The sequence below is a fragment of the Thermochaetoides thermophila genome, assembly GCF_000221225.1.
Source record: "Thermochaetoides thermophila DSM 1495 unplaced genomic scaffold scf7180000011819, whole genome shotgun sequence".
NCBI lineage: Eukaryota > Fungi > Ascomycota > Sordariomycetes > Sordariales > Chaetomiaceae > Thermochaetoides > Thermochaetoides thermophila.
Genome location: NW_006383035.1, coordinates 363,263 through 388,027, shown reverse-complemented (window position 1 = coordinate 388,027; position 24,765 = coordinate 363,263). Strand labels below are relative to the sequence as shown.

The following is a 24,765-nucleotide window of genomic DNA, read 5'->3' as shown; positions in this document are numbered from 1 at the left end:
ATAAAGAGCGATGAGGTCCGGTCTGCTGCTAACTGGCACGGCACAAGCAAACAGTTATGGACGTTGTTAAGAAAAAGTGCGACGGGAATCTTTCCAGTTGAGTCCTCTTCCCAGGTCTTCCCAGGATCTGGTGTGGTTTGTGCTAGGAACTGCTGGAACCACTGGAACAAAGTGGGTCACTTCAGGGAAGAACCCGGCCGATGGAAAGCTGTTCAGCACAAAAGGTGGGGTGGTGTATAGAACCACGCTTCTCATGATTTCATTGGCCAAAACTCCAGGTGGGGTGAGCTGTCAGGTTCACTTCTCGATGAGATTAAGGTCCCCAAGCCATGTGCCACTCTGCGGATCTTTGCCCGCCTGCCCAAAGTGCCACTAGTCCACTGGACAGACAAGCTGCGTACATGTGGCCCAGAGCAGCCGAGGGAGGGTGATGGCTGTTCGTCCAAGAAACAGAGAAGAGAAAAGGCAAAAGGAGAAAAAAAGGCTTGAATTTTTTTTGATGATGCCAATGCCAAGATGGCACACCTCATATCTGTGTCTACCTTTTTCGTCTCATCTTGGTGAAGCTCCTTTGGCAGTGCTCATTTGATTCAATGATTATCACTGTCTAATTTGTCTTGATCACAATGCCATCGCAAAAACCTCCAAAGCTGAACCTTCAATATCCTTAAAAATTATCACCTGAGTGTTAAGTGTTATTAGGAAGCATACGGGATGCATATGGTGAGCTGAATCGACTTTCCCTTCCTGTAAAAGCGGTCACCCCTCGGAGAAAATTCCCGTCCCATCGGTCCTAGTCACAAGTCGCAGCAACGCGCGGATTTGCCCGCTGCAATTAACATGCACCTCCAACACCTGAGCATCCATGGCGCTGCCTAGGTATGTACCTACACAAGCCGACCGGACTCTCAGACCCAGTCGACCCGTTGCCACTCCGATGTTGCGAAGCTAATGTAATCTGCCGCTGCTTCGTATACAAAGCCTCAATGGCCTATCAATTCAATTCAGCGCCTTACCTACACTGCTACACTACATTAGCATAAAGATGTTATGTTTGTCGAATTGGTTACTAATAAAACTGGTAATGATTAAAGTGATGATGGTAGGCAGGGTACATATGACACCTTCACCAAAACCCCAGAGAGCCGCACAATGCGACGATGCGACGGCGGAAGGCAACCTCACATATCTCTTCTCTACTTATTATAACTAATAAAATCTCACAGCCCCTCATTCGCTGCCCAACATCCCTTCTTCCCCAAATGTTTACACTACCTTCCATTACCACATCTATCAACCTCACACACACACACTACCCCCCCCCCTTCCCCCCGGTGAACATGTACGCAGTGTTTATGTAGTGTACGTACATAAATATGTAACATACATAACCTCAAGTAATATTAGGTAAATACCGGACTGCAGAAATTCGTCCCCAATCACCAAGAAAAAAAAAATCAGCCGCTCCAGCCAAGCCCGTCCAACTTAAAAGCTTAAACCCCCTATCCGGTTAGCCCCGGACATGAGCGGACGCGTATAATTGGTCAGACGGGCGAATGAGGGCGGCAGTGGGGCGGCTGAAGCGGTAAGGCGGCGAGAGCTGGACCATCTAGCGCCCAGTAGGAGGTACTTGGATTCGCCACGCGCAGCGCGAGAGGAGAGTGACGAATCTGATTGGGTTGAGTGTAAGTAAATTATGGGAGGTGAGGGAAGATGGGGTGTAATTTACGCAGTGGGGACCCAAGCAAAGGGGGGGTATGTATGACTTCATAAGAGCAAATGCAAGTAAAAAGCTTCAACCTTTTTTTTTAAAATCATCCATCTTGATTCATCATATCACACCTCATAAAGAACCATAGAGAGCAACTACAACGCATATACGCATCACGGATGGATAGAGAGTTACTACGCTACATACTACTTACATACTTGCCATACAATACGATACGATAGATGGAAACTCACTGACTCATATCAAATCATATCATATCCCCATGCTCGCTCACTACCTGCTCAAACAATCCACAACCAAAACAACCTGATTACTTAGGCACCCTCAACTTATAAAACCAATCTTCACGATCATCCTCATCATTCCTCATCATCAAACCCATTTTCCTCCCCTTCTCCAAAATACCCTTTCGTCGTTCAAACCCCTGACATTTCAACATCCTTCTTCCCTTGCCTCACTCCCTCTTTCTCCTTCTCCTTCTCCTTCTCCTTCTCCTTCTCCTTCTCCTTCTCCTTCTCCTTCTCCTTTTCTTCCTCCTCCTCCTCCTCCTTCCTCATCAACCACCCCATCATAGCCCACACAGCTTCCATGGCTTCGACCCTCTCCTCCGGCTTAAACAAATCAAACCACTTACTCCTCCAAACCTCCAGCCGCCCCCAACTCCTACTATCATCCCCCTCGCCCTCCAGCACCTCGAGCAGCCGATTCGGCACGCGCACACGCAGCAAGCTGACGTGGTGGAACAGCATGCTCACAACAAAGATGTCATCATAGTCGGCGCCGCGCACGCGGCCGATGGCTTGGTACCGCGCCTTCTTGTCCCAAGTGGAGGACGGGGGGCGGATCTGGCGGTAGTTGTCGTACATGGGGTTGGATTTTTTGAGGCGCTTGCTGGCTTTTTCGCCGATTTCCTTCGCGTCGCTACCATTCCCCCCGCTCGACTCCCCATTCCCGTTCCCACTGGCAGAAGCTAACCCAAGCGCCCGACTCCGCAAACTCGACCTAGAAAACGCCGACGTCCCCTGCCCAAACGGCAACCTCCCAAACGACGGCCCAGACGGAGCGGATGCCGGCTCCGGCGGCGGTACATGCGCACCCTCGACGGGCGGCGGCGCGTCCTTATCGCCAATCGTCTCGTCCCCGCTGGCGAGCTGGTCAACCTCGCGCCCGATGGGCCCGCCGGGGCCACCGCCCCACCGCGGCTTGGTGCACCACCAGGCTCCTTCGCCAAACCTCTTCTCTTCACGCCCCTCGCGGGCGCGGTGCTGCGCCGTGATCAGCGCCGCGAGGAGTTCCCGCGCCAGATCGACGACGGCTTCCTTGTCGAAGGGGTCCGCGTCGGGGCTGAACTCGGTGACATTGCGTGCCGTGACGGCCGCGAGGGGACCTTCGACGATCCCAGCTTTGGCATCTTCGCGGGTGGTGGGCGAGCGGAAGATGAAGATGCAGCCGGAGGGGAAGTAGGAGGAGCGGGAGGAGGTCGCTGTGCGAGAGGTGATGTGCAGACGGGGCTCGTAGCGCGCGGCCGAGATGTTGCAGCCGAAGTCGTACGTGACCAGCTTCAGGAAGGCGGTGACCAGGTTGTTGCGGTAGTCCAGCGGCATCTTGGTGCCCGGGTGCGAGCGGTAGAACGAGGCCATGGTGAAGCCGCCCTCGCCGGGCCTTTCCTCTTCCTCCTCCTTATCCTCGCCATTGGCCGCGGTGGTGGTGGCAGCAGCACCTGCATCCCCTTCTTGTTTCGAGGTGTCGTCCCAGTAAGCCGTGAACAGTTCCAGGTTGCGGTAGAACTCGTACGCGTTGCCCAAGCGCACGACGCTGCCGCCTTTGCGAGGGGGTAAGCGACGAATGGTACGGAAGGCGTCGTCGTTGCTGAGCAGGAACTCGTTTCGGCGTTCGTAGTAGGCGCGGGAGCCGGGGGAGATGCGGCCGTTGTTGAGGCGGCGGCGGGTCTCCTCATCGTGGTGGATGGCCTGCTCGCGCGTCCAGTTCTTCCAGGTAGCAAAATCCGGGATCCAGGCCGGGTTCGGGATCAGCTCAGTCAGGCTGGCGTCCGGGTGCACGTGCACGCCGAGGGCCTCGAGGTGCTTGAGGGTGACCTCGTTCGGGCGCACGATCTGCTGCAGGATGGCCGGCAGCGGGCCCTCCAGCTTCTGGGCGACCTGCTCGTCCGAGAGCTGCGGGTGGAATCTCGGCAGGGCAACCGGCGTCGGCGGCGGCACCTGATCCCGGGGGATCTTGGCCGCCGACATGTGCGACAAGACTGGACCATGGTCAGCATCAGCAGCCTAATTCTGAAAAAAAAAGAAATAATAAATAATAAAATAATAAATAATAAAAAAATAAAACTAAAAAAAAAATTGAATGACCCGATGACGATCCGGGGGACTGCGATCGGAATTCGGCAAAAGCATGCACAGAACGATAGAGAAAACAAAAAACACTAAAAAGCAAAACCGGGCCCACACGGGTACGGGGGACGATCAAGCGAAACAGATGAGGCTCCGGGTTGAATTTGGTGTGTATCAGACGCTCTGATTCTGATTCTGATTCCGATTCCGATTCCGAAATCAGCCAGTCCCCCCCCCCCTTTCCCCCCCTCCCCTTTGGCCCTGAGCCGTGCTCAAGGCCATCATCATATCCGCATAACCAGACCCTCAGCTCCCTACGCGATCCGTGCTTGCAAACAGACTGGGCAATATAACCAACCAACGACCAGCTAGGTTACTTGACACAATGTAGATGTGTAGCCAATAGTAAACAGTAAAAAGAGGGGGTCTGAGTGAACATAGGGCACTGCATCTCCCGGCGGAGTAGAAATAGGAGGGGTTACTCACGCATAGAAGTGAGACTTCCAAACATCTTGGGCGACGCTCACGTTGACCGTTCACCTAGATCGGGCACGGACGGGCAAATGCCTGGTGTGTTTGAAGTTGAGATTGGGATGATTAAGATTGGTCTTGTAGCTGTAATTACAATGCCGGCGCGACCCCGCGTTGCATCCAGACTCCAGATTTCCAGGGCAGCGGGAGCGGGAGCGGAAGCGGTCTTGGTCTTGGATTGGCGATCGGATACCGAAGGCGGGCTGAGGAATCAATGGGAGGATGAGAAAAAAAGAGGGACGAGCCCGTGTGAGATGGCAGCGAACAGTCAGGTACGGATGTAGTTCGCGGCCAGCGGTGCTGAGCTGCTGTGTTGCCAACTGGCAGTGGGCGGACGGGTGGGCAGATTGCCCGAATGAACTGCCGTCAGTGGATGAGGTTAGGTTAGGTTAGGTTAGGTTAGGTTAGGTGTGGGCGGCAGGTGGTCTTGTACGACCACAGCTCCCGGAGAAGAAAAGGGAGCTCAGTGATGAAAAAGTGTGGAATATGGACCTGAGATGAGGGGAAAGGTGACTGAATGAAATTGGGATTTGAGATTGTGGTGTGGATAGAAGAAGGGATCGATGGACTGGTATCGCAAACAAACCCAAAAGCAAAAAGCAAAGCACTGCAGAGCCAAAGCTAACCTGGACCTGAACTTGAGCGGGGGGGGGGAGGGAGGGAAGAGGGGCGGCGGGGCAATTGAAGACCACCAAGCATTTACATTTGTTGGACTGTGGCATCCATCCACATCCACATCCACATCCACATCCAGTCCCATCACAGTCCCCCATTCTACAGTCCACTGCCCTCAACGCCCACCGTCCAAACTGCCAGTCGACAACGCGGCACACACGCTCTCGCACAATCCGCCTCTGCAGCCAGCCCACACACCTCGCTCACTCACTGCCTACATAACGTGTCAAACCAGTTCATGGGCTCGACGGGGGAGCAACACAGAGGGCAACCGAACGCTGTTGTCCTTGCAGCGTGCATGCGATAGCGTGCCGAATTGGGCCGCCCACCCCTGCCCGGGTACCGGGCCGGCAGCCAAGCCAGCCAAGTCTGCTCGGAGATCGGGCACGGGGCGGGCGGGCGGGGGGCCAGGTTTAGCTGGGGCTGGATCGGGGCGTTCAGATGCTGGCACGAGGCCGTCGGGAGTTTTGTAAACAGGTTAAGTACGGGATGTGGAGTGAGATGGATGGGATGAATCTTGATGGATCATGGGAAATTTATTGCTCGGAATTTCCCTACTCCCAGGCACGCAGAGAACCCAAAATTCTCCCCAAAAAAATGTTTGGCTGCAACAGCGGCGTTGGACCATCCTGCCTCCACAGCGGGAGTGCCCACTTTTTCCCTTTCCACTGCGGTGGATCCCCTGCCGGGTGCTGGGCTGTTGCTTCGACGCGAGAGAGACTTGGCAGAGCGATGCAGCCAAAAAGGTGACCCTGCAGATGCCACGGACCAACACAACACTCGCTTGATCATTCTGGACCAGCAGAAGCAATCCGTCGTTCAGAATTATGGAGCAGATGCATGCGATCAGTGTGTGAACTGGAGACTTTTTTTTTTTGGGAGGGGGGGAGGGGGGGGGGGAGGATTTGATTACAGGGCTTTGCCCTTGTGGAGAAAGACTCTTTCTGCCTGCTGTGAAGTGGAAGCAGCAGTCGATGTGCTTGCCCATTTGATGGGTCATCCATCTGGACGGCTAGCAGCAGCACGACGAACCGTCGACCTGGAGTGGAGCGGAGTGGCTTGGTTGCGGGTTGCGTGGCTTTGCGCACTTCACGACACTCTTCTTTCGAAGTGTACAGTAAGCATGGGCTGTGGTGTTGTGTGTGGCGCGGCTTGAGTGTTTCATCCACACACACACACACAAAAGCGGCATCCTCATGGAACGCTAGCAGCCCCTCGGTCTTCGACGAGTCAGGGCCTTAATCAAGGTTCTCTCGTTGATTAAACTTCCATCTCTACCAAAACACGAGAAGATAATGTTAACCTGTTAGCGACATGCCATCTAGGTAAAATCTAGATAGACGCAATTCATCAACACCAAAAAAAAAAAACCAACAAAAATAATCGCCATTCTCAACACTGTACCCCATCTTGTCCCCCGCCCGGCATCCGCTGCCGTGCCCCACCCCATCTCCAACTTCCCCGCAGCCGTTTGCATCAGAAGCGTCGCAAGACAGGGATCATCCCCATGACACGCCATCGGCATCCATGAGCCTCAGGCCTTGGCCGATGCTCGTCCCAAACTGCTGCTAAGCATGCGCTATGCTGCTCCCATCGCGTGCCATGCTGCCACGCTTATGTGTTGTCCTCTGGCCAATGGCACGACGCCGATGTTGTGCGTCCCCGGCCCATCAAACAGCCTCAACGCTTGGTGGTGCAGTCGGTGCTGCGAGAGGGCCTCCTGTTTAGGAGATCCGGGAGGGTCCGACTGTCCAACTCGGTGAGGCGCCATGATGTGAGGAAATTGTGTTCCATTACTCTTCAGACTTGACTTGTTAAGGCATGGCCGTGACTTGACATGCTACGCCGCTCCCCCTTTTCCAGGACGCCAGTAAGGTTGTAAGTCGGGGGGAGGGGAAGAGTATCCAGAAGGGTCACCTCAGTCTCAGACTCCTTAGCCACAAAGAGTGTGTGTGTGAGAGAGAGAGAGTGTGTGTGTGTATGTGAGGAATGAGAGTCCCTCTTTCTCCCCTCTCCCACTCGCTTCATCCTACCACCATACCACCATCACTTCATCACCAGTGTCTGGCCTCTGTCTGGCAATCCGCCAGCTGCTGCTCAGTCTCTCTCTCTCTCTCTCTCTCTCTCTCTCTCTCTCGCTCGCTCGCTCGCTCGCTCGCTCTCTCTTTTCACCTCCTTCACAGGAAATCTTGATGATTTCTGCCATGTCTTGCTAGCGGCCGTAGAGGCCATCATTATTTGACTTTTTCTTCTTTCTTTTTTTCTTCTTCGTTTCTCCTGTATATTGTTTCTTACCCGCGCGACTGGCATCGCCGAAGTTGTTTAAAGAGAGACTGACAGAGAGAAATGGCGTCAAACAACCTCCCAGTGGGAGCCTTCCTCACCTCCATCGACGGCCGGCGCTGTACGGCGATTCCTAGGCTAGCAGTGACGCCGAGTTCGTTAACGACCACATCCACAACACAGCAGATAGCCACGTTCACCACATTCAGCACCCAGTCTCAGCCGACGAGCAGTAACAACAATAACAACAACAGCCCGTCCACTGACATCGTGGCCGCTCCAGCCCAGGGCGGCGATGAAAACAGAGCTACCGTCCCGATATCAACGTCACTACCACTTCTATTCCCATCATCATCATCATCATCATCATCATCATCGTCATCGAGTACGACGACCCCGACCTTCATTACCATCATCACAACAGCCTTTCCTACTAGCCAAGCAGGGGTCATGCAGGCCCAAGAGAGTCAGTCCTTGGCTCCCTTGAACCCCAATCCCGCTGCTGTGCCCTCCATCACTGCCTTAGCAGACGATCTTTCTTCATCGTCCCAATCGTCCCTGGTGCAGAGCAGTCAAGCTGATGCCGTCATAGCCTCATCTTTCTCCACCTTACTATCATCACCTCTCGACCAAGGAGCGAGTTCCTCCGAGACCCCTTTCTTTGACGGTTCCCCTTCTACCCTCCCCATCCTTGCCACCAGCCCCGTGGTGGCAGGCCCAGGTGTCCAACCGACTGTTGGGAACGATGTCCCCTCGCCGCAAACGCGATCCAACGACGTTGCAGCCTCCGTAGCGACGACAGCAGCCGAGTCCAGCGAGACTACCACACCAGCGAGTCCCAACTCGAGAGCCATCCGCTCGACAGTAGCCGTAGCAGCCGGTGTCATCGGCGGCGTTTTGGCGCTCAGCATCCTGGCCTTTTTGATCTGGTGGTGGCGCAGGAGAGTGTTACGCAAGAGGAGAAGCACGCTTTTGACGCCTCTGGATGCACCGCCCGCGCCGTTTGGTACGGGAAGTAGGGAGAAGCCTACGCCAGGGGGCTCAGGGGGAGGTGGTGGCAATTATGTCATCACGCGCGATAGTATCGGCCCGACGCCCGTGACGGAACGGTTGCGTGAGGCGATTGGTTTGAAGTGGAAGAGCTTGAGGGGGCATTGGAGGAATAAAACCGCTCCGTCGGTTGATCTTGATCGGGGAACGTCGCAGTTCCTGGACGGTGGTAAAAGCGCCAACTTCAGCTCCCAGCCGAACCCCACTGCGAAGGGACGACTTCAGGGCTGGTGGTCCGGCATAAAGGACCGCGGCAAGCCCGGCCGCTTCCCTCACTTACGTTCCCGAAGTAAGGATGGTGACACCGGCCCGACGATGCTCGAGAAGAGACAGAAAAAAGCCGCGTTGGGGTCGAAACCGGATTTCCTTGCCTTACTGGGCATGACGGGCCAGGAGTTGGAGCGCGAGACGCAGAGACGGCGGGAGAGTCTTTCACGTGCTGCTGCCGCCAACGACGACGACGGAAACAAAGAAAGTGCCGAGAACCCGTTCAGCGACGACAACGCTATCACCATCGCACATCCCTCCGCCGCACCCCCTCCCCTTGCACTTGGGTCCAAGGGACCCAACCCGCCTCCTCCGGCGGCTGCTGCCCCGAACGGGATGGGGAGGAATCCGTTTGGGGATGAAAACGCCATCCGTGATGATAGCCAGCTTCCCGCTGTAAACCGGCCTCAATACGCCGACCCCCGTCGAAGAAGCCAATCCCTCTCCGGCCCTAGTGTCAGCGCCGGTGTCGGTGTAGGCCTGAGCCGCAACCCCAGCAGCGCGACCAACACCAACCGCGCCAGCAGCCGGTATTACGCTGTCGGGGCAGGGGGAAGCCCCTACTACGCGCGTGACTCGGTCTCCTCGCTAGCAACTACTACGACGACGGGAGCGGCCGGGGGGAGATCCAAATTCCGCAGCGACCCGTTCGATCTCGAACGACCCGAGTTATTACGTCGTGCTGCGGCATTGCAAGCCCAGTCCCAATCTACAACAACACAAAATAACGGCAGCATCGGCAGCATCGTTGAGCCTGTTCCCGTGAGCCCCCTCGCGGAGGAAGAAAACTCTAACCTTGACAATGATGAGGGAATAGAAGTGAGGAGACCGGAAGTGGCGCGTGTCGCCAGGGCGGCTAAGGTGGAGAGTTATACAAGTAAGTATTCGAGTGGGGTGAGTAGTGTCACGTTGACGGCTGGGAGGTTTGCGGAGTGGAGGGAGCCTGGGCCGGATGTTGGGCCTGGATCGGGGGCACTGGGGAATAGTGGGTGGGGGGTTGAGGTTGGGAGGGCGATGTGATGAGAGGGGGATGGGTATGATTGATGGATGCATGGGTAATGCTCGCAAATGATGGATGATGGATGATGATTCCCCTGGATGGGTGGTGAGGGCAATAGTGTGGATTAAAACCAATTAAAACCCAAACTCTTCCATTCGTTTCGTTGTCTATTTTGCACAGTTAACCCCTTTCATTCATTCTTTTGATATTTACCCAAGTACACAAATATGACCCCCATGTTTTTGTTTTTGTTTTTTTGTTTTTTTTTGTTTTTTTGTTTTTTGTGTTTTTCTAGAAATACGAACTGTCCTATCGATTGGGAGGAGTGATGTTGGATGGATGGATGTAGTAGTCTGAGGGAAGAAAGGGAAGGTCGAAAATGGAATAGGTATCGAAACAGAACAAATAAGATCATCTCATGCTGACCCTCGTCGTAATTAATTGTTGTCGTGTCGGCGAATCTAGTCCAAGCCATTGTCGAGCCACAAAAAGGTAAGTCCACAAAGCTCTTTATGACCCAACTTCGGCGTCAGTTGTTGACAGCTAATGAGCAGGATGGCAGAGCGTACTGGGCTTCAGCTTCCTGCCTAGATTTTTCTTAATCTGTGGGTGGAAGAGCCTGTTGTTCGACAAAATGATGGGCCACAAAGGTTGACGCTTGGTTGTCTTTTTCGGATGATCAAGAGGATAATCAAGAGGATAATTCTTCTGGAGATGATACATCCCAGGTAACGAAATGTCATTCATGTTGTTTACATTGTTGGCAAACTTCTGATTAAATAGTAGAGATCTCATTCATTGCAGAGGCAAGTTTGCCAGAAGATAACACAACAGGTTGGATAATATATTAGGAAGCTTGAACATTAAGTATTTTAAGTTTCCATTCATCATCTACGAGGAGCTAGCTATCTACAGAGGGTATTGGGTCAAAAAAAAAAAAGTAGACAGAGTAACATCCTCCTTCCACCGATTACCACACACTAACTCCAGACAGACCCTAATGTTTCCCACTCCATTTTTCACTCATTCCATCAGCTCATGCAGAAACCCCAGTCAGCCTTCTACCCCCTCTCCCATCCTTTGTCTTCTCCCCATTGTTGTCTCTCCCATTCCCCTCCTTCCCTCCTCTCTCACCCCATTCAATGACCCCCAGAAACCCTCAAACCCCCCAGTGCCCTCACTGAGTAAATAGAAAGATGTACCTCCAACTCATATTCCTCAGTCACTCACAGCAAGCGAATGACCAAGGCGGTCGAGCGGAGGACGTCATTCTCGCAATGATGGCCCCAGTCGCCGCCACAAGACAGGACTGTGAACCACCGCCTGCGATTTGGGTCGGTCACTGGTCACGGAATACACATCACTTCTACGTCATGCAAGCAAAGAACTTACCTTGAGGAGAATAAGAGAAAGAAGAAGAGAAGAGGAGGAAGTTTGGGGAAGGGGAATAGGTGTTTTTATACAGATGAGGAGATCGGTCTGTGCTCGGGCGCGCGGCGCGCACATCGTGGGGAAAGGGGAGCGGGGATGCTGTGTTGGGAGGGGAGAGGGGATTGTAGTGTTCAGAGGGTTTCGCAGTTATCCAGCGTTGGGAGGAAGGAGTGTGAAGGTTAGGAAGAGGAAGGGGGGGAAGGAATTGGCTGTCAACGGATGACAGGGATACGAAGTCAGGAGAGTGACAATGGTGATACCAAGACAAAGATGGGCATTTGACACCTTCAGACAATCATCACGGAGGAGTGATGAAGATCACAGCAAGCTTTCAGTGATCATCATCTTTTCCTTGCCTACAAAGAACTTTCTTGTTGTGACTTCCGACCTGTCTGAATGCCATGCTCATGGTTGAATGAGCCACTTTGACTGTCACAAACACAGGTCCCAACCTATCATCTGTTATTCTAAATAATTATTGAACTCACAGGCAGTGATGACACTGCTTAAATTCCCACTTCAAGCCCTCTTTCACTCGGTCTAAGAGCTTTTTAGTTGTGTCATTCAGATCCTACCCAGAAAGATTTCAGAGTCACCAGTAGAAGCTGGTGTGGATAATCAGGTTTGCTCTCACAAGAGGAGGAAAACAATACAGCAGCCATGGCGTTGATGATAAATAAAATGATAAACAAGCAAGGCTGTTTGGGAAAACAGCATTCATAAGAGGAAAGAAGAAATATCAAAATGCCGAAGGGAGGATGGAGAAGACAACGGGGAAACATCAAGGCAATCATGCTGACACAAACATGTTGATAGATGGCTCAAACCTGTTTAACAACTACGGTCATCCCTCAGCTATATGAGGCTCTGCAGCGGTTTTATCCTACCTACGTTGAGTGGCTACCAAATGCCAAAACCACAGCCATCTCCACAGAACCAAGCAACAAGTCAAAGCCTAGACCCTAGACAGTAAGAGAAAGAAAAAGAGAGAGAGAGAGAGAGAGAGAGAGAGAGAGAAGGATATCTTGCTAATGAATCACTACCCTTCCTAACCCTAACCTAAGCAACCGAACCTAACCCGGCCTGACATTCTAGACCTGAACAAGTGAATTATCTTGAGCGTCCATCTTATCACTTTTCCCAGCCTAAGTATGCCTGCCTACCTGCCTGCCTTCCTTACTCCCAAAATGCACATACGCCAACATAAAACATAAAGCATGAACAAGACTTGACTGCCAAACACACCCAAACAAACAGGACTGTCCCATCCCATTCCATCCCCATCCAAACCATACCCTCCTAATCAAACCCTACCCCCCTTACAGAACAAAAAAATTCGATAACCTCCTCTATCTATCCCCTCCCCCGCTTGCCCCGTTCTCTCTCCTCCCTCTGCCGTTCCTCCACGCCCCTAACCCACTCCTCCCGCAACCGTCGAATCCTCTCTTCCCTCTCCAATCCCTCATACACCTCCTCCAACTTCTGCCTCAACCTCTCATACCGCTGCCACGCGAGCGCTAGTCTCCTGACGCGCACGACAAACCGCACAGCGGCCAAGACAAGCTTCCACTTGCCCTTTGGGCCGGCTGTGACAGATGGGCGCTTGACTAGGGCCAGGGAGTTAGAGTTGGCGCTAGCGCTACGGGTAACGACTGTGGGGGAGGTGCCTTGGGTGTTGGTGGTAAGGGAATTATTGGGATCGGATAAGGGGGGCAGGGCGCCGGAGGCATAGCTGAGTTGTTTGAGCGAGGAGAGAGCAGAGGCGGCGAAGGAGGAGGATTGGGGTTTGAGTTCGGCGCGGATACGGTTGATGATGGCTAGGTCGGCTTTGTTGCTGCAGAACAGTTAGCACCAATGTAAATAAGGAGCGTAAGAAAGAGAAGAAGGGAGGAAGGGGGGAGGGGGGGGGAAGGGGGAAAGGGGAAAAAAGGAAAAAATTAAAAAAAAAAGAACCTAGGAACATACCAAGCATCCCTGATCTGCACCTGCAGACTCAAGTACTCCTTCGCAAACGCCGCATCCCTCCTCAACCTCGCCTCCCGATCCCAACAAGCCTTCATCCACTCCATCTGCATCACCAACCCCCTGATCTCCTTCTCATGCCTCTGCTCCGCCGCCGCAGCAGCCCTAATAATCGCATCGGTATCGACGCCCTCCCGCTCCGCAACAACCGCCTGCGCCTCAGCTACCGCTCTATCCCTCTCGACCCGTAACCTCCTCACATCCCCCCTCAGCTTCTTTACCCCCTCCCGATACTGCTCCCTCTCCTGCCGCGCCTTCTCCAACTTCCCCCTCAGTGCCGCCTCACTCTTCATCACCTCGTCCAACGCCTCCCGGTGCTCCTTCACCTCCCTATCCAGCTTCTCGACAGTCACCTGCGCCTCGCGCAACATATTATGCAGATCCCTTCTCTCTTCCACCGAAACCTCCGACGCGCCTGCAATGCTCCCGTTCCGACTTCCCATCGCCTGGCTGCGCAGTGCACCCAGCATGTACCCGTCGCGCTCGCGCTTGTATCGCTCCATCTTGGCGCGGTACTTAGCCAGCGTCTCCTCGTGCTGGGCAGCGGCCTTTTCGGCGGCGAGACGGGCATCCTCGAGGTCCTGCTCGAGGGTGAGCTTCTCGTCTTCGAGCTGGTCGAGACGGGCCTGGAGGTCCTTGGTGGAGGCCGACGCCTTACGCTCGGCTTCGCGGAGGGAGCGTTTCAGCTCGCGCATGGTCTGGTTCGCGGCGGCGAGCTGGTTGCGGAGTTCGGTTAGCTCGGCGGAGGTCGAGCCGCCGCCGGCTGAGGATGGGCGAGAGGTTGAGGCCAGGCGGTCCAGGGCTGCTTGCAGCTCGTCACGCTCCGTCTTGACGGCGTCTAGCTTGGTCTGCAACTCGTTGCGCTCGGCCTTAGTAGAGGCGAGCACCTCACGGACGGACTGGAGCTCGGCGTTAAGGGAGACAGACCTATCCTGAAGCTGCTGCTTCTCCTCCGTCAACCTCACAACCTTCTCGTTTGCCTCGTCAAGCTGCACCCTCAACCTCGCCAGGGTCTCGGTGCTCTGCTTAGCCGACTCCTGCGTCACGTTCGACGACCTGCGAACGGCATCCAGCTCCGTCTGCACAGCCCCCAGCCGTTCCCTCAGCCGATCGCACTCTTCTTGAGCATGCTCGATCTCCAACGCAGCCTTCTCCGACTCCTCGTCGAGCGTGGCCTGCAGGATCTCGACCTCATCCTCCAACGCCTGTACCTTGTCCTTCTGCGCCTCGCACTCCAGCTTCGCCTGCCGCAAATCGTCCATAGCCACCGCCAGCTCGCTGCGCAGCTCCTCGAGCATGGCCTGGCGCGCCTCGAGGTCCTCGCGCAGCTGCTCGATCTGGTTGTTCAAGACCGCCTCCTCCTTGCGATGCCGCTCCGACTCGCTCGTCAACGCCTCCTGCAGCTTAGCCTCCTTGGAGGACAGCGCGCCCTCCGCGTCGCGCAGCTTGTCGATCGTCCTCTGCAAGCCGGCGGCCCGCTCCTCCGCGCGATCCCTCTCCGCCTGCAGCTTGTGCAGTTCCGACTCCCAGCGCTCGCTATCGTTGTCGTAGAGGTTATCCTTCTCGCGACACTGCGCCTGCAAGTCCGAGATCTCGTCATTCAACCTCTCGACCTCAGCCTTGTACTGCGCGCGAATATCCTGCTCGATCTTCAAACTATGCTGGCGCTCCTGCTCCAGCGCAGCCTCCAGCTCTGCCACCGTCTTCTCCAGCGTCTGGATATCCCTCCGTAGGGAGACCGACTCGCTCGTCAAGGCATCATGCCGGTTCTGTAGCAGATTCTTCTCATCGTCGCGAGAGTTGAGCTCGGCCTGCGCCCTCTCCAGTTTCGACTGCAGCAGCGCCTTCTCATTATGCCAGTTGTTGAGCTCGGCCTGGGCCCGATCCAGACGCGACTGCAACACGGCCATATCATTGTTGCGCGAGTTCAGCTCGGCCTGGGCCCGCTCGAGCTTGGCTTGCAGCGTCAAGCGTGCGTGCTCGGCCGAGTCACGCTCCTGGTGCGCCTCCTTGAGCTGCCTCTTGACCTCGTCTAGTTGCTTCCTCCACTGCCCGTGGTCCTGGTCTAGCTGCGACTCGAGCTGTAGCCTCTGGCGCTCCGCTGCATCGCGCTCCTCGCGGGCTTCTTTGAGCTTGGCCTTGACGGCGTCCATCTCCTTCTGCTGGGCGTCGCGGGCTCTTGAGAGGGCCTCGCATTCCTCGCGGGCCTTTTCGAGCTCGGCCTGCAGGCGGGCAATCTTCTCTTCTACCTGGCGCGACAGGCCTTTGGTCATGACGGACTTGTTGGCCATCTCCTCCTGCAGCTCCTCCAGGTCGGCCTCGGCGCGCTCCTTCTCGGCGATGGCGTCGTCCAGCTTCTCTCTCATGTCCTCGACTTGCTGTTCCAGGCGACGCACGTTGGCTTCGAGATCCTCGATGGTCTCCTTGGCCTCCGCCAGCAGGTTGGCATCCTGGGCTTTCTCCTCGAGCTCCTTGACCCGACGGCGGGTCTTCTCGAGCTCCTCCTCGGTGTCGGCTACCTTCTCGCGCAGTTCCTCGATCTCGTCCTCGTGCTGGGTGATGATGTTCTCCTTCTGCCGCAGGTCGTGCTCCAGGTCCCCTATCTCGTCCTTGAGCTTCTCGACCTGGTCGCTCTGTTGCTGGTCCTGATCCTCGATCTGCTCCCGTAGCTTGTCGATCTCGGCATCCTTCTGCTCGAGCTCCTTCTGCAGACGGTCGAGTTCTTCTTTCCGGGCCTCGTCGGCGTAGCGCTGCTCGGCCTGCTCTTTCAGCTCGAGCAGCTGCTGGCGGTACTTTTCGAGCTCCTTTTCCGCCGACGTGAGGTGTTTCTTGTAGCGGTTTAGCTCGCGTTGTAGGGTGACCTTGTCGACCTTCAGTTCCGTATTCTCCCTCACGGCAGTCTCGTTGAAGCCGGGGGCAGCCTTCCTCAGGGCGTCCTCCAGAAAGTGAATCTTGAGCTTGAGCCCAAAATTCTCCTTCTCGATCTTGTCGATCACATTCTCCTGTTCCCGTAGCGACAGCTGACCCCCATCGAGAGGGCCCCCCTTAGCCCCTCGCCTGAGAGCAAGCGGGGTAGACGCGATGCTGCTCTCCTCGACATCGGGAACCCTCGTGGACTCGATGTAACTCGGCGTGGCTCTGGCCATGTACACGCTGGACTCGCCGGGCGGTAGCGGGGTCATGTCCTCGTCGATCCTGTCGAGAAAGTTGGGCGTCGTCCTGCCGCCGTTGGCTCCGTTCTCCTTGCCGGCAACGCCATACCGTCGCGCGCTGTTCCTGGTAGCCGACTTGAGCAGGGGCGTGAACTCGCGGCCGTCGAGGCCCGTGGGCAGGTTCTGGCGGTCGGTGAGGGGGGCTCTGCTGGCCCGGGGGGTACGGAGGTTCGTCCGGCGGCCGTTGCGTAGCTGGTGTAGAAGATTCGTCTCCTTCGCCGGCGCGTGGAATGATGCCTCGGGGGAGACGTCAAAGTCGGGTTTACGGCTGAGAAAGGTCGCGTCGCCGATGTTGGAGCGCGGCGTGTCGAGCGCGCCGGGGGACATGGCGCGCGGGGAGGGGTTTATTCTCTATTTCTCTGTTTTACTATCGTTGTAGTCTTCGTCGTCGTCCTGAGCAGCAAGAGTGGGCGATTAATGTACCGATACACGTGCAAGTATACGCGTCAGCAATGTCGGTTTGGGCACATGGGCCGTGTTTGATGTGCTAGTTTAAAATTGGAAATAAGTAAACAATGGATTGGCGAACACTGGGAAGAGAAGAAGGGAGCCTCCAGTCACCAAAATTCGTGGTTAATGGGGTAAGAAACCGTGGACGTGGAGAAGTCGCGTTCCGCCGTGTTCTTGTCGATGTTGACGCTGGACGTGCCAAGTCGACCCCCTGTCACTTCCACTTTTGTTTACTTTATGTCATGCAGCCAATCATCCGGTGGCACGACTTGAGAGGTGGGCCACACACAGTTGGACCCACTCCAACGGTCATCGTATCTTACAATTTACCGTATGTGTAATAATGGATTCACTTACACTCGTCTCACCAAGTTCAAGAAAAGTTCGCGCGTTAGAGAATCAAGGCATCATCCATTGAGTTGCATGCATTTACACTGGATGGACACTTGAATTTGTGTTGAAATCTCATCCAATAAAGCTCATGAGTTTATGGATTACCGTTTGATTCGTTTCAATAGACTGAAGCGGGGCATCTGGTCAACTTTCACCTCAGTGACTTCTCTCATCATCGCCGACAACACCTCATCGTCCTCGCCATCCAACCAACCTCAACCTCGACCCACGATCATGTCCCTCCCCCCAACAGCAGCAATATTCTCCCCATCAGTCGCCCGCGCCGCAGCCAGCGCCGCAAAAGACTGGTCCTACATTGACGCCTGGCTAACCCGCAAGTTCCCCAACCGTCCCTCCCTCCCCGCATTCGAGCGCAACGCCGACACCCTCCGCATACTCCTCGCCCTAGCCACAGCCAACGACGCCGCAGACGAGCAGCGTGCCTTGGTCGCTCGCCTGGAGAAGGAAGCCTTGAAAGAAGTTGAGGAGTGGGAGCGTCAGCAACAGCAGAAGGAGACAGAAGCAGAGGGTGAAGCAGACATCTTAGGTCCAGCGAGGAAAGCCATCCTGCAGGGCATCGAATCCGCCCTGCCGAGGGAGGGACAGACCGCTCTAGACGCGATGGCCGCGCTGGCTGTGCAGCGGGGCATCGCTCATCCGACGCCTGCCCTGCTGGCCGAGGACTTGATTGCCTTATCCGCCCAAGCGGCCGCCTTGGACGAAGCCATTTCCCGAGTGCAAACCCTAGCCGAGCACATCGCGCGAGAGGCGGAGCGAACCGCTGCCTTGGCAGCCGAGCTGAAGCCCCCGGAGCCAGGGGCACAGCATAACGAGGAGGAGGAAGACGGAGAGAAAACCAGCAAAGAATCTTCTGACACGCCGACATCCAAACCCCTCTCTTTCACAGGCTACCACCCGCCAACCTCGCTCGCCCTACACAATCTGTCCCTGCAGAGACACATCAAGTCCCTGTCCACGCGCCTCCCGGAACTGCGCGACAAATCTGCCTCGTCGCTCTCCCCCTCTCTGGCACACAACAACGTCCCTGTTACCCTCCAGCAGGTACGGGAAGAAGAGGCTGCGTACCGGGCGCTGCTGGAGCAGAAACAGATGCTGGATGCGAAGCTACGGGAGCTTGCAGGCTTGCCGCCTGATGAGGCAGAGGCGAAGAAGGGGCTGGGCCAGCAGAGGAGGGGAAGACCGTAGAGAGGAGGAGGAGGAGGAGGAGGAGGAGGAGGAGGAGGAGGAGGAGGGAGGAGGGGTCGATGAGAAAGGAAGAAGAGGAGTATCTTCAATTTCTTCCATTTCTTCGACCATTCTTCGAATCCATATTGCACTGGTAGTTTATGAACTTCTCTAAAGTCTTGTTCGCCCCCCTTTCCCCCCCCCCAAAAAAAAATGAGTTGCATGTACGATCTAAATATCATCTATGAGCATGGTAAACATGGCAGCCGCAGTAACGCCTGTCACTGACATTGAAGCATGTCCCGTGTAATGAATCAGCCGGGCAGGCTGCAAACCAGATTGCAAACACATACATACAGGCCTTCCATGTGCGTTGCATGCCGGTAGACTCAGACTCTGTCTGGGGAATGATGACATTTGGTGGGGAGCAAGAGTGAGAGCAGAGTCCTTGTTCATTTCTTTTGCCTTTCTTCCCTTCTTCTCCTGAAGAAAAGATTGGATTGTCTAGACATAGGACGTACTCAGTACCTATGTGTCGACCAATCGCCTCACAGGTATCCGGGAACAAGTTGAATGACACGAACCGTGGAGACGCTGTTCGCGCTCGTGGACACGATGGAGATCCTGCTCAGTGAGGTGAAAGACCTCATAAAACGGCAGGAGACCCTGGAGGTGGAGCGGGACCTTGAAGATTTGGCAAGCTGCCTTAGAGGAGTGGATGTCGCGACGCGAGGGGGCTTACGCACCAGATGGTCTGGTCTAGAAGACCATCGCCCAGACCGCCAGCAAGGCCGCCCGCGAAGCAATTCGCGGGCGTGTCGCCAAGATACGGCTCCTGCAGCCCAAGGTCAAGTGGTTAGACGACCAGGCGAGAATCAGACCAAGGAGGTCCAAAGATATATATATATAAAACCTGGGCGTCGCTGGGTTCAGAAGGGCATGTTGGGGACCTCGAAACCAAGGTCGAAGACCTGCACGATATGGCCAGACGAGGATTCTATAGAAAAAATTCTAAAAGAAAAGAAAAAGAAAAACAAAAAGAAAAAGCACCACGCCGCTACAACCATCACGCCGATGCCCCCCCCTTCCTCCTCTTTGCCTTAGCCTTCCGCTTCGTCCGATCCCGCGGCTTCAGGGCGCTCATTCCCGCCCGACAGACCTCGGCATACCGTCCATAGAACGCTTCCAGCTCGTCTGGCTGGACTACTGTTGACAATTTCACCTTCTTTCCTCTTTTGCGCGCAGCCTTTGACTTCCCGTTTGTGGCGCGAATGAGGATGGGCGCAGGCGCGAGAGTCGTGGTGAGATCGGGGAAGACCGCTGTCAGGGGGTCATCAGAGGTCGGAGAGGGCGTTTGGGATTCAGAGGGGTTGTAGGAAACTTTGACCTTGTTAGTCCGTCCGCGTCGGGATGCCCAAGACCGAATGAATGGGGTTACGCACGACGCTTCTGGGTGAGGAATATGCTGCCTTTTAGGTTGGACTTGGTGGTGGTGAAGAGATCGGCGAGTTTGGTGAAGAACTGCGGGGTCGTTAGTGTTTTTTTTTTTTTGAAAGTAGTAAAATTGGAGGGACTGTAGGGCATACCTCGTCATGGCTTAATGGAGACATTTTTATTTTTTTTTTTGTGAGACGTGGAGAGCTTGCTAGAACGACTGGGAGTTGATGGGTTGAACAGTGCAAATGCACTATGAGGATGTGAGTGAGCTTCTCCATGTCATGATGTTGAGCCTCACCCAGACCCAGCGCCCACAGTGGATCCTGGTCGCTGTGGGGAAAGCCGGGGCCCACTGCCAAGGGCAGGCGGCCCACGGGTACCTTGACGGGCGGTGCGGCTGCCGGAGAACGTCGCGGCCGGGCGTCGATGCCGGCGGCTAAAGCTTTCGGCTGGCTTTCGAAGATAGTCCGGGCTTTCTCTGAGGCAGTAGTGATTCAAGAAAGGTAGAATAACAGGATTCAACGTAATTTCTGTGGTTCGACATAAACTGCGAAAACTAAGGCTCCAGGTACCGTCTCCAAATAGCAGCGATGCCAAGACCACCCCACACGTTTATCGATAAGTTAAAAAGTTCAGAAGTTCAGCAGCCGGAGCTTCATTCATTCAGATGCTGCCTTCATCAATTCGCCCTTGATCGTGTCTGTGTCTGTCTGGACCAATCTTCCAAAACAGCCCCTGATTTCAGCCATTTTTCCCCCCGCAATCCCTCGGATAGCCTCTCCAAAGCACACACATACCCTTCGAAACAATGGCGCCCCCCAAGGCTCGGGGGCCAAAAAAGCCAACGCTCCCGTCCAGCCTTCTTAAGGAGCTCGGCGTCGGTGGTGAGATTCCTCCCCTGTAATTGACGGCCTTGCTGCTAACCCAGAAATAATAGACCCGGCCAACAGAGGACAAAAGCGCAAGCGCGGAAGCGTCCAGGTGACGTCGCGCAAGGAGCGCCGCAAGCTCGAGAGGCAGCAGGCGAAGGCCCAGCGCGCCGGCGCCGCCGTTCGGAATCAGAATGCTGTTGCGCCGCCGAGTATACAGAAAGCTGGCAAGCCGCAGAAGACGTTGGCAACTGGGAAGGATGCGCAGACAAATGGAAAGCCACCGAAGTCGATCTTGAAGAAGGGCAGGCCGGTGCTTGATGAAGAGGATGAGGATTTGAGCGGTTTTGAGGATGAGTTTGACGAAGAGGAGGAAGGTGATGGTGAGCTCTCGGATGATGTGCTTGATGAGGGATCAGAGGAGGGTGAGGAAGATGAAGGAAGTGAAGAAGAGGGCAGCGAACTACGTTCGGACGAGGATATCGGGGAAGACCTCGGGCTCGACGACGACGATGACTTCGGCGAAGGCGATGGAGAGGACCTCGAGGACGACGACGTAGAGGGAGAAGCGAAGGCTCCCAAGCGAAAAATACCCAAGGCTTTGGAGGACGCGATCAAGCAGGACGACAAGCAGATCCGCGAGCTGGAGAGGAAGCTGGGGATAAAGAACCGTAAAAAGCTGCCCAAGGTGTTCAAGGATGACGGCTTGGACGAGCTCCTCGAGGATCTGGATAATTTTTTGGATGACATGACGGATAGGCAGAGGCAAAAAGCCGAGGAGCAAGAGTGGTTGGCTCAGAAGAGAAGGAAAGCCGAGGCCGCAGCTGCTAAGAAGGCGAAAGAAAAGGAGAACAAGGCTGCAAAAGAAGACAAGGATGGCAAAAAGACGAAAGAGAAGGCTGCTAGGGAAAGCAAGAAACGTCCTGAGCCAGAGTCTGACGAGGAGGAAGATCTGGACGAGGAGGATATGGATGATCTTGATGAAGATGTGGATGAGGACATGGATAAAGATATAGAGGGCTTCGACGAAGACGATATGGATGGTTTCGACGAAGAGGCTGAAGAGGACGAGGACATGGAAGACGAAGACGAGAGTCAAGGGGATGATTTCGAGGGCTTTTCAGAGGACGACAACGCAGACGAGCCGCCAGCGAAACGAGTGCGCGAAAACCCCTACGTACCCCCAACAACGGGCCAAGTCGCGAAATATGTTCCTCCATCCCTCCGGAAAGAGACGAGCTCAGACTCCGAACTCGCTTCCCGCGTGCGCCGACAGACACAAGGTCTCGTCAACAGGATAACAGAATCAAACATGCTGGCGATACTGGGCGAGATCGAGAAACTCTACCGCGAGTATCCCCGGCAACACGTTACCTCGTCCCTCGTGGACCTGCTCCTCATCCAGGTCTGCGACCAGACCAGCCTTCCCGATTCACTGCTCATCCTGACGGCCGGCTTCGCCACGGCTGCCTACATGGTGATTGGGACAGACTTTGGTGGCCAGCTTATCCAGGAAGTGGTTGAGCGGTTTGACAAGTACTACGAGGAGGCCAAGAAGATCGCGGAAGAACGGCCCGATGTCCCCAAGCAGACATCTAACCTTATTACGTTTGTCGCGCAGATTTACACGTTCCAGCTCATTGGGCCAAACCTGGTGTTTGACTACATTCGGATGCTGTTGGAGAGCCTGTCCGAGCTGAACGCTGAGCTGCTGCTCCGCATTGTCCGTATTTGCGGGCCAGCACTGCGTCAGGACGATCCTATGGCGCTGAAAGACATTGTGGCTCTGATCCCTCCTGCCGTTCAGAAGGCGGGAGGCCAGAAGAACTTGACTGTCCGAACCAAGTTTATGATTGATACCATTACCGATCTGAAGAACAACAAAATGAAGGCCGGTGTGGGGGCAACGGCGATAATCGTTGAGCACACCACGCGGATCAAGAAGATACTAAGCCAGCTGAAATCGAGGAGACTCAAAGCCACTGAGCCAATGGGCATTGGCTTGAAGGATATCCGGGAAGCCGACAAGCAAGGCAAGTGGTGGTTGGTCGGTGCTAGCTGGGCCGGCCGGTCAAAGGACGACAAGAAGCCCAAGACCGCAAACAAGGACGACGAAAGCGATGACGACGACAGCATCATTGTCGACGACGTCGAAGATGGTCCCGACCTGGCAGAGCTTGCTCGCGAGCAAGGCATGAACACAGAGGTCCGCCGGGCCATCTTCGTGGCCATCATGTCAGCCATGGACTACCAAGACGCCTACCTGCGCATCATGAAACTACGGCTCAACAAGGAGCGGCAGCGCGAGGTTCCCAATGTAATCATCCGCTGCGTTGGCGCCGAGCAGCACTACAACCCCTACTACACGCTCGTAGCCAAGCACCTCTGCGCCCAGCAGCGCGAGGTGCGCTGGTCGTTCCAAGCCAGCCTGTGGAGACTGTTTGGACGCATGGGCGAGAACGAGTTTGGCGACGAGGAGGACGAACCTGTTGAAGACGAAGCAGGCGATGCAGACCTCGACATGCGGCGACTGGTCAACACAGCCAAGATGTACGGCTCCCTGCTGGCAGCCAATAGCCTACCCATCACCATGCTAAAGCGGCTCAACCTGGTGTATCCGCAGCGCAAGACACGTGATTTTGTTGAGCTGATGTTGGTGACTGCGTTGCTGGAGCTGCAACAGAAAAGCGAGAAGCCCGAAGAAGCGATTGTCAAGGTGTTCGGCGCTGTCGAGGCCACGCCCGACTTGGCAAAGGGTCTGCAGTACTTCTTAAAGAAGGTTGTTCGAAAATCGGACCTCGCGGGTGGTAAGGAGAAGACCAAGTTGTTAAAGGAGGCGTGCAAGATGGCCGAGGCGGCCGTTGAGACCGCGATGGCAAGGGCTGAGGAGTTGGTATAGGCATAGTAGGTATTAGGCATAATGTGGTAGGGCGTACAGGTACGGTGCTGATTAGAATATTATCTGGAGACACCTCGCAATACACATATACGGTTGGATGATGATGATGATGATGATGTCATGTTACCCTGGAACGGCAAAGAGAGGGAAGGTAGGGGGGGGGGGAACCCCTCGGATAATTGTTGACAAAATATTGCTTGGATCCCGCCGAGCATCCGGAACTTTTCAGCTCTGGCCTTAGTCAGTGGCCATGAGTTGAATAATCCAAAAATCCCCAAAATCCTCTCGATACTTGGCTGAAACTTCACCTCTTAAGGAAAACGTCGCGTTTTCTCGGCCTCACGACTACGAGATCCCAACCGTCGCAAAGAGTCATGTGGCAACTCTTTGGAATTGGCGATGCGGGATTTGGCGGCTTATCGATGCGAGTTTTGACAGCCTGCCCTTAAAAATGCCCCCGGGACTCCGTTCGGGAACGTTTCATGCAGGTGGCGGGGTCCTTCGATCGCTGTAACCGGCACTTGGGCACCCCTGTCGCCGTCCGATGGGGCCTCGATAAGGGGTCCCAGCCAATCTCCGGCGTCCCTGCAAGTCCCCTTTGGGGCTTTGGGGATCGCTGAACTGAGTTTGGGAAAGCTCGCCCGGCCGCCCTGGCTGGCTGCTGCGGTTGGACGGAGCGGCGGGAATGACTGGGGACATTTTTTCGGTGGGCACCGCTGGACAAGCAATCAGCGACGGCCGACGGAGAACGAGTGCGAGAGAGGGCTTTGGCTTTCGGGACTCAGCAATTCCATCCCAACAACTTCCATCCATCTTGACCCTTCCCGCCGCCGCCTATTGCAACATTTTTGGACCCGCGCTTTTTTTTCTCCCCCCCTTTAACTAAACAAGCGCGCCGTCTACCATATACACTCCTTTTTTCTCCACCCTCTTTTCCTTTCAGCAGTTTCTCCTTTGTTTGCCAGGGCAGAGACTTCTTCC

The 24,765-nt window shown here is 55.1% G+C and overlaps 6 protein-coding genes across 6 annotated transcripts; 3 read left to right on the top strand and 3 right to left on the bottom strand.

The window, feature by feature from the left end:
• Positions 1–2,148: 2,148 nt before the first annotated feature.
• CTHT_0048650 (uncharacterized protein) lies at positions 2,149–4,591 on the bottom strand (the record flags this gene model as incomplete). Its single annotated transcript, XM_006695165.1, has 2 exons — positions 2,149–3,992; positions 4,567–4,591. 2 exons carry the CDS (start codon positions 4,589–4,591, stop codon positions 2,149–2,151), a joined length of 1,869 nt encoding a protein of 622 aa, XP_006695228.1.
• A 3,041-nt stretch (positions 4,592–7,632) lies between these two features.
• Positions 7,633–9,906, top strand: CTHT_0048640 (uncharacterized protein; the record flags this gene model as incomplete). Its single annotated transcript, XM_006695164.1, has 1 exon — positions 7,633–9,906. The coding sequence occupies one exon, from the start codon at positions 7,633–7,635 to the stop codon at positions 9,904–9,906; it is 2,274 nt and encodes a 757-aa protein (XP_006695227.1).
• A 2,764-nt stretch (positions 9,907–12,670) lies between these two features.
• On the bottom strand, positions 12,671–16,878 carry CTHT_0048630 (uncharacterized protein; the record flags this gene model as incomplete). The annotated part of the gene is made up of 2 exons (XM_006695163.1): positions 12,671–13,151; positions 13,283–16,878. 2 exons carry the CDS (start codon positions 16,876–16,878, stop codon positions 12,671–12,673), a joined length of 4,077 nt encoding a protein of 1,358 aa, XP_006695226.1.
• Positions 16,879–17,628: 750 nt separating this feature from the next.
• Positions 17,629–18,600, top strand: CTHT_0048620 (uncharacterized protein; the record flags this gene model as incomplete). The annotated part of the gene is made up of 1 exon (XM_006695162.1): positions 17,629–18,600. One exon carries the CDS (start codon positions 17,629–17,631, stop codon positions 18,598–18,600), a length of 972 nt encoding a protein of 323 aa, XP_006695225.1.
• A 210-nt stretch (positions 18,601–18,810) lies between these two features.
• On the bottom strand, positions 18,811–20,189 carry CTHT_0048610 (uncharacterized protein; the record flags this gene model as incomplete). Its single annotated transcript, XM_006695161.1, has 7 exons — positions 18,811–18,857; positions 18,937–18,975; positions 19,164–19,263; positions 19,322–19,414; positions 19,739–19,959; positions 20,022–20,100; positions 20,166–20,189. The coding sequence occupies 7 exons, from the start codon at positions 20,187–20,189 to the stop codon at positions 18,811–18,813; spliced, it is 603 nt and encodes a 200-aa protein (XP_006695224.1).
• Positions 20,190–20,824: 635 nt separating this feature from the next.
• Positions 20,825–23,784, top strand: CTHT_0048600 (putative suppressor of glycerol defect protein; the record flags this gene model as incomplete). The annotated part of the gene is made up of 2 exons (XM_006695160.1): positions 20,825–20,900; positions 20,954–23,784. The coding sequence occupies 2 exons, from the start codon at positions 20,825–20,827 to the stop codon at positions 23,782–23,784; spliced, it is 2,907 nt and encodes a 968-aa protein (XP_006695223.1).
• Between the last annotated feature and the right edge of the window lie 981 nt (positions 23,785–24,765).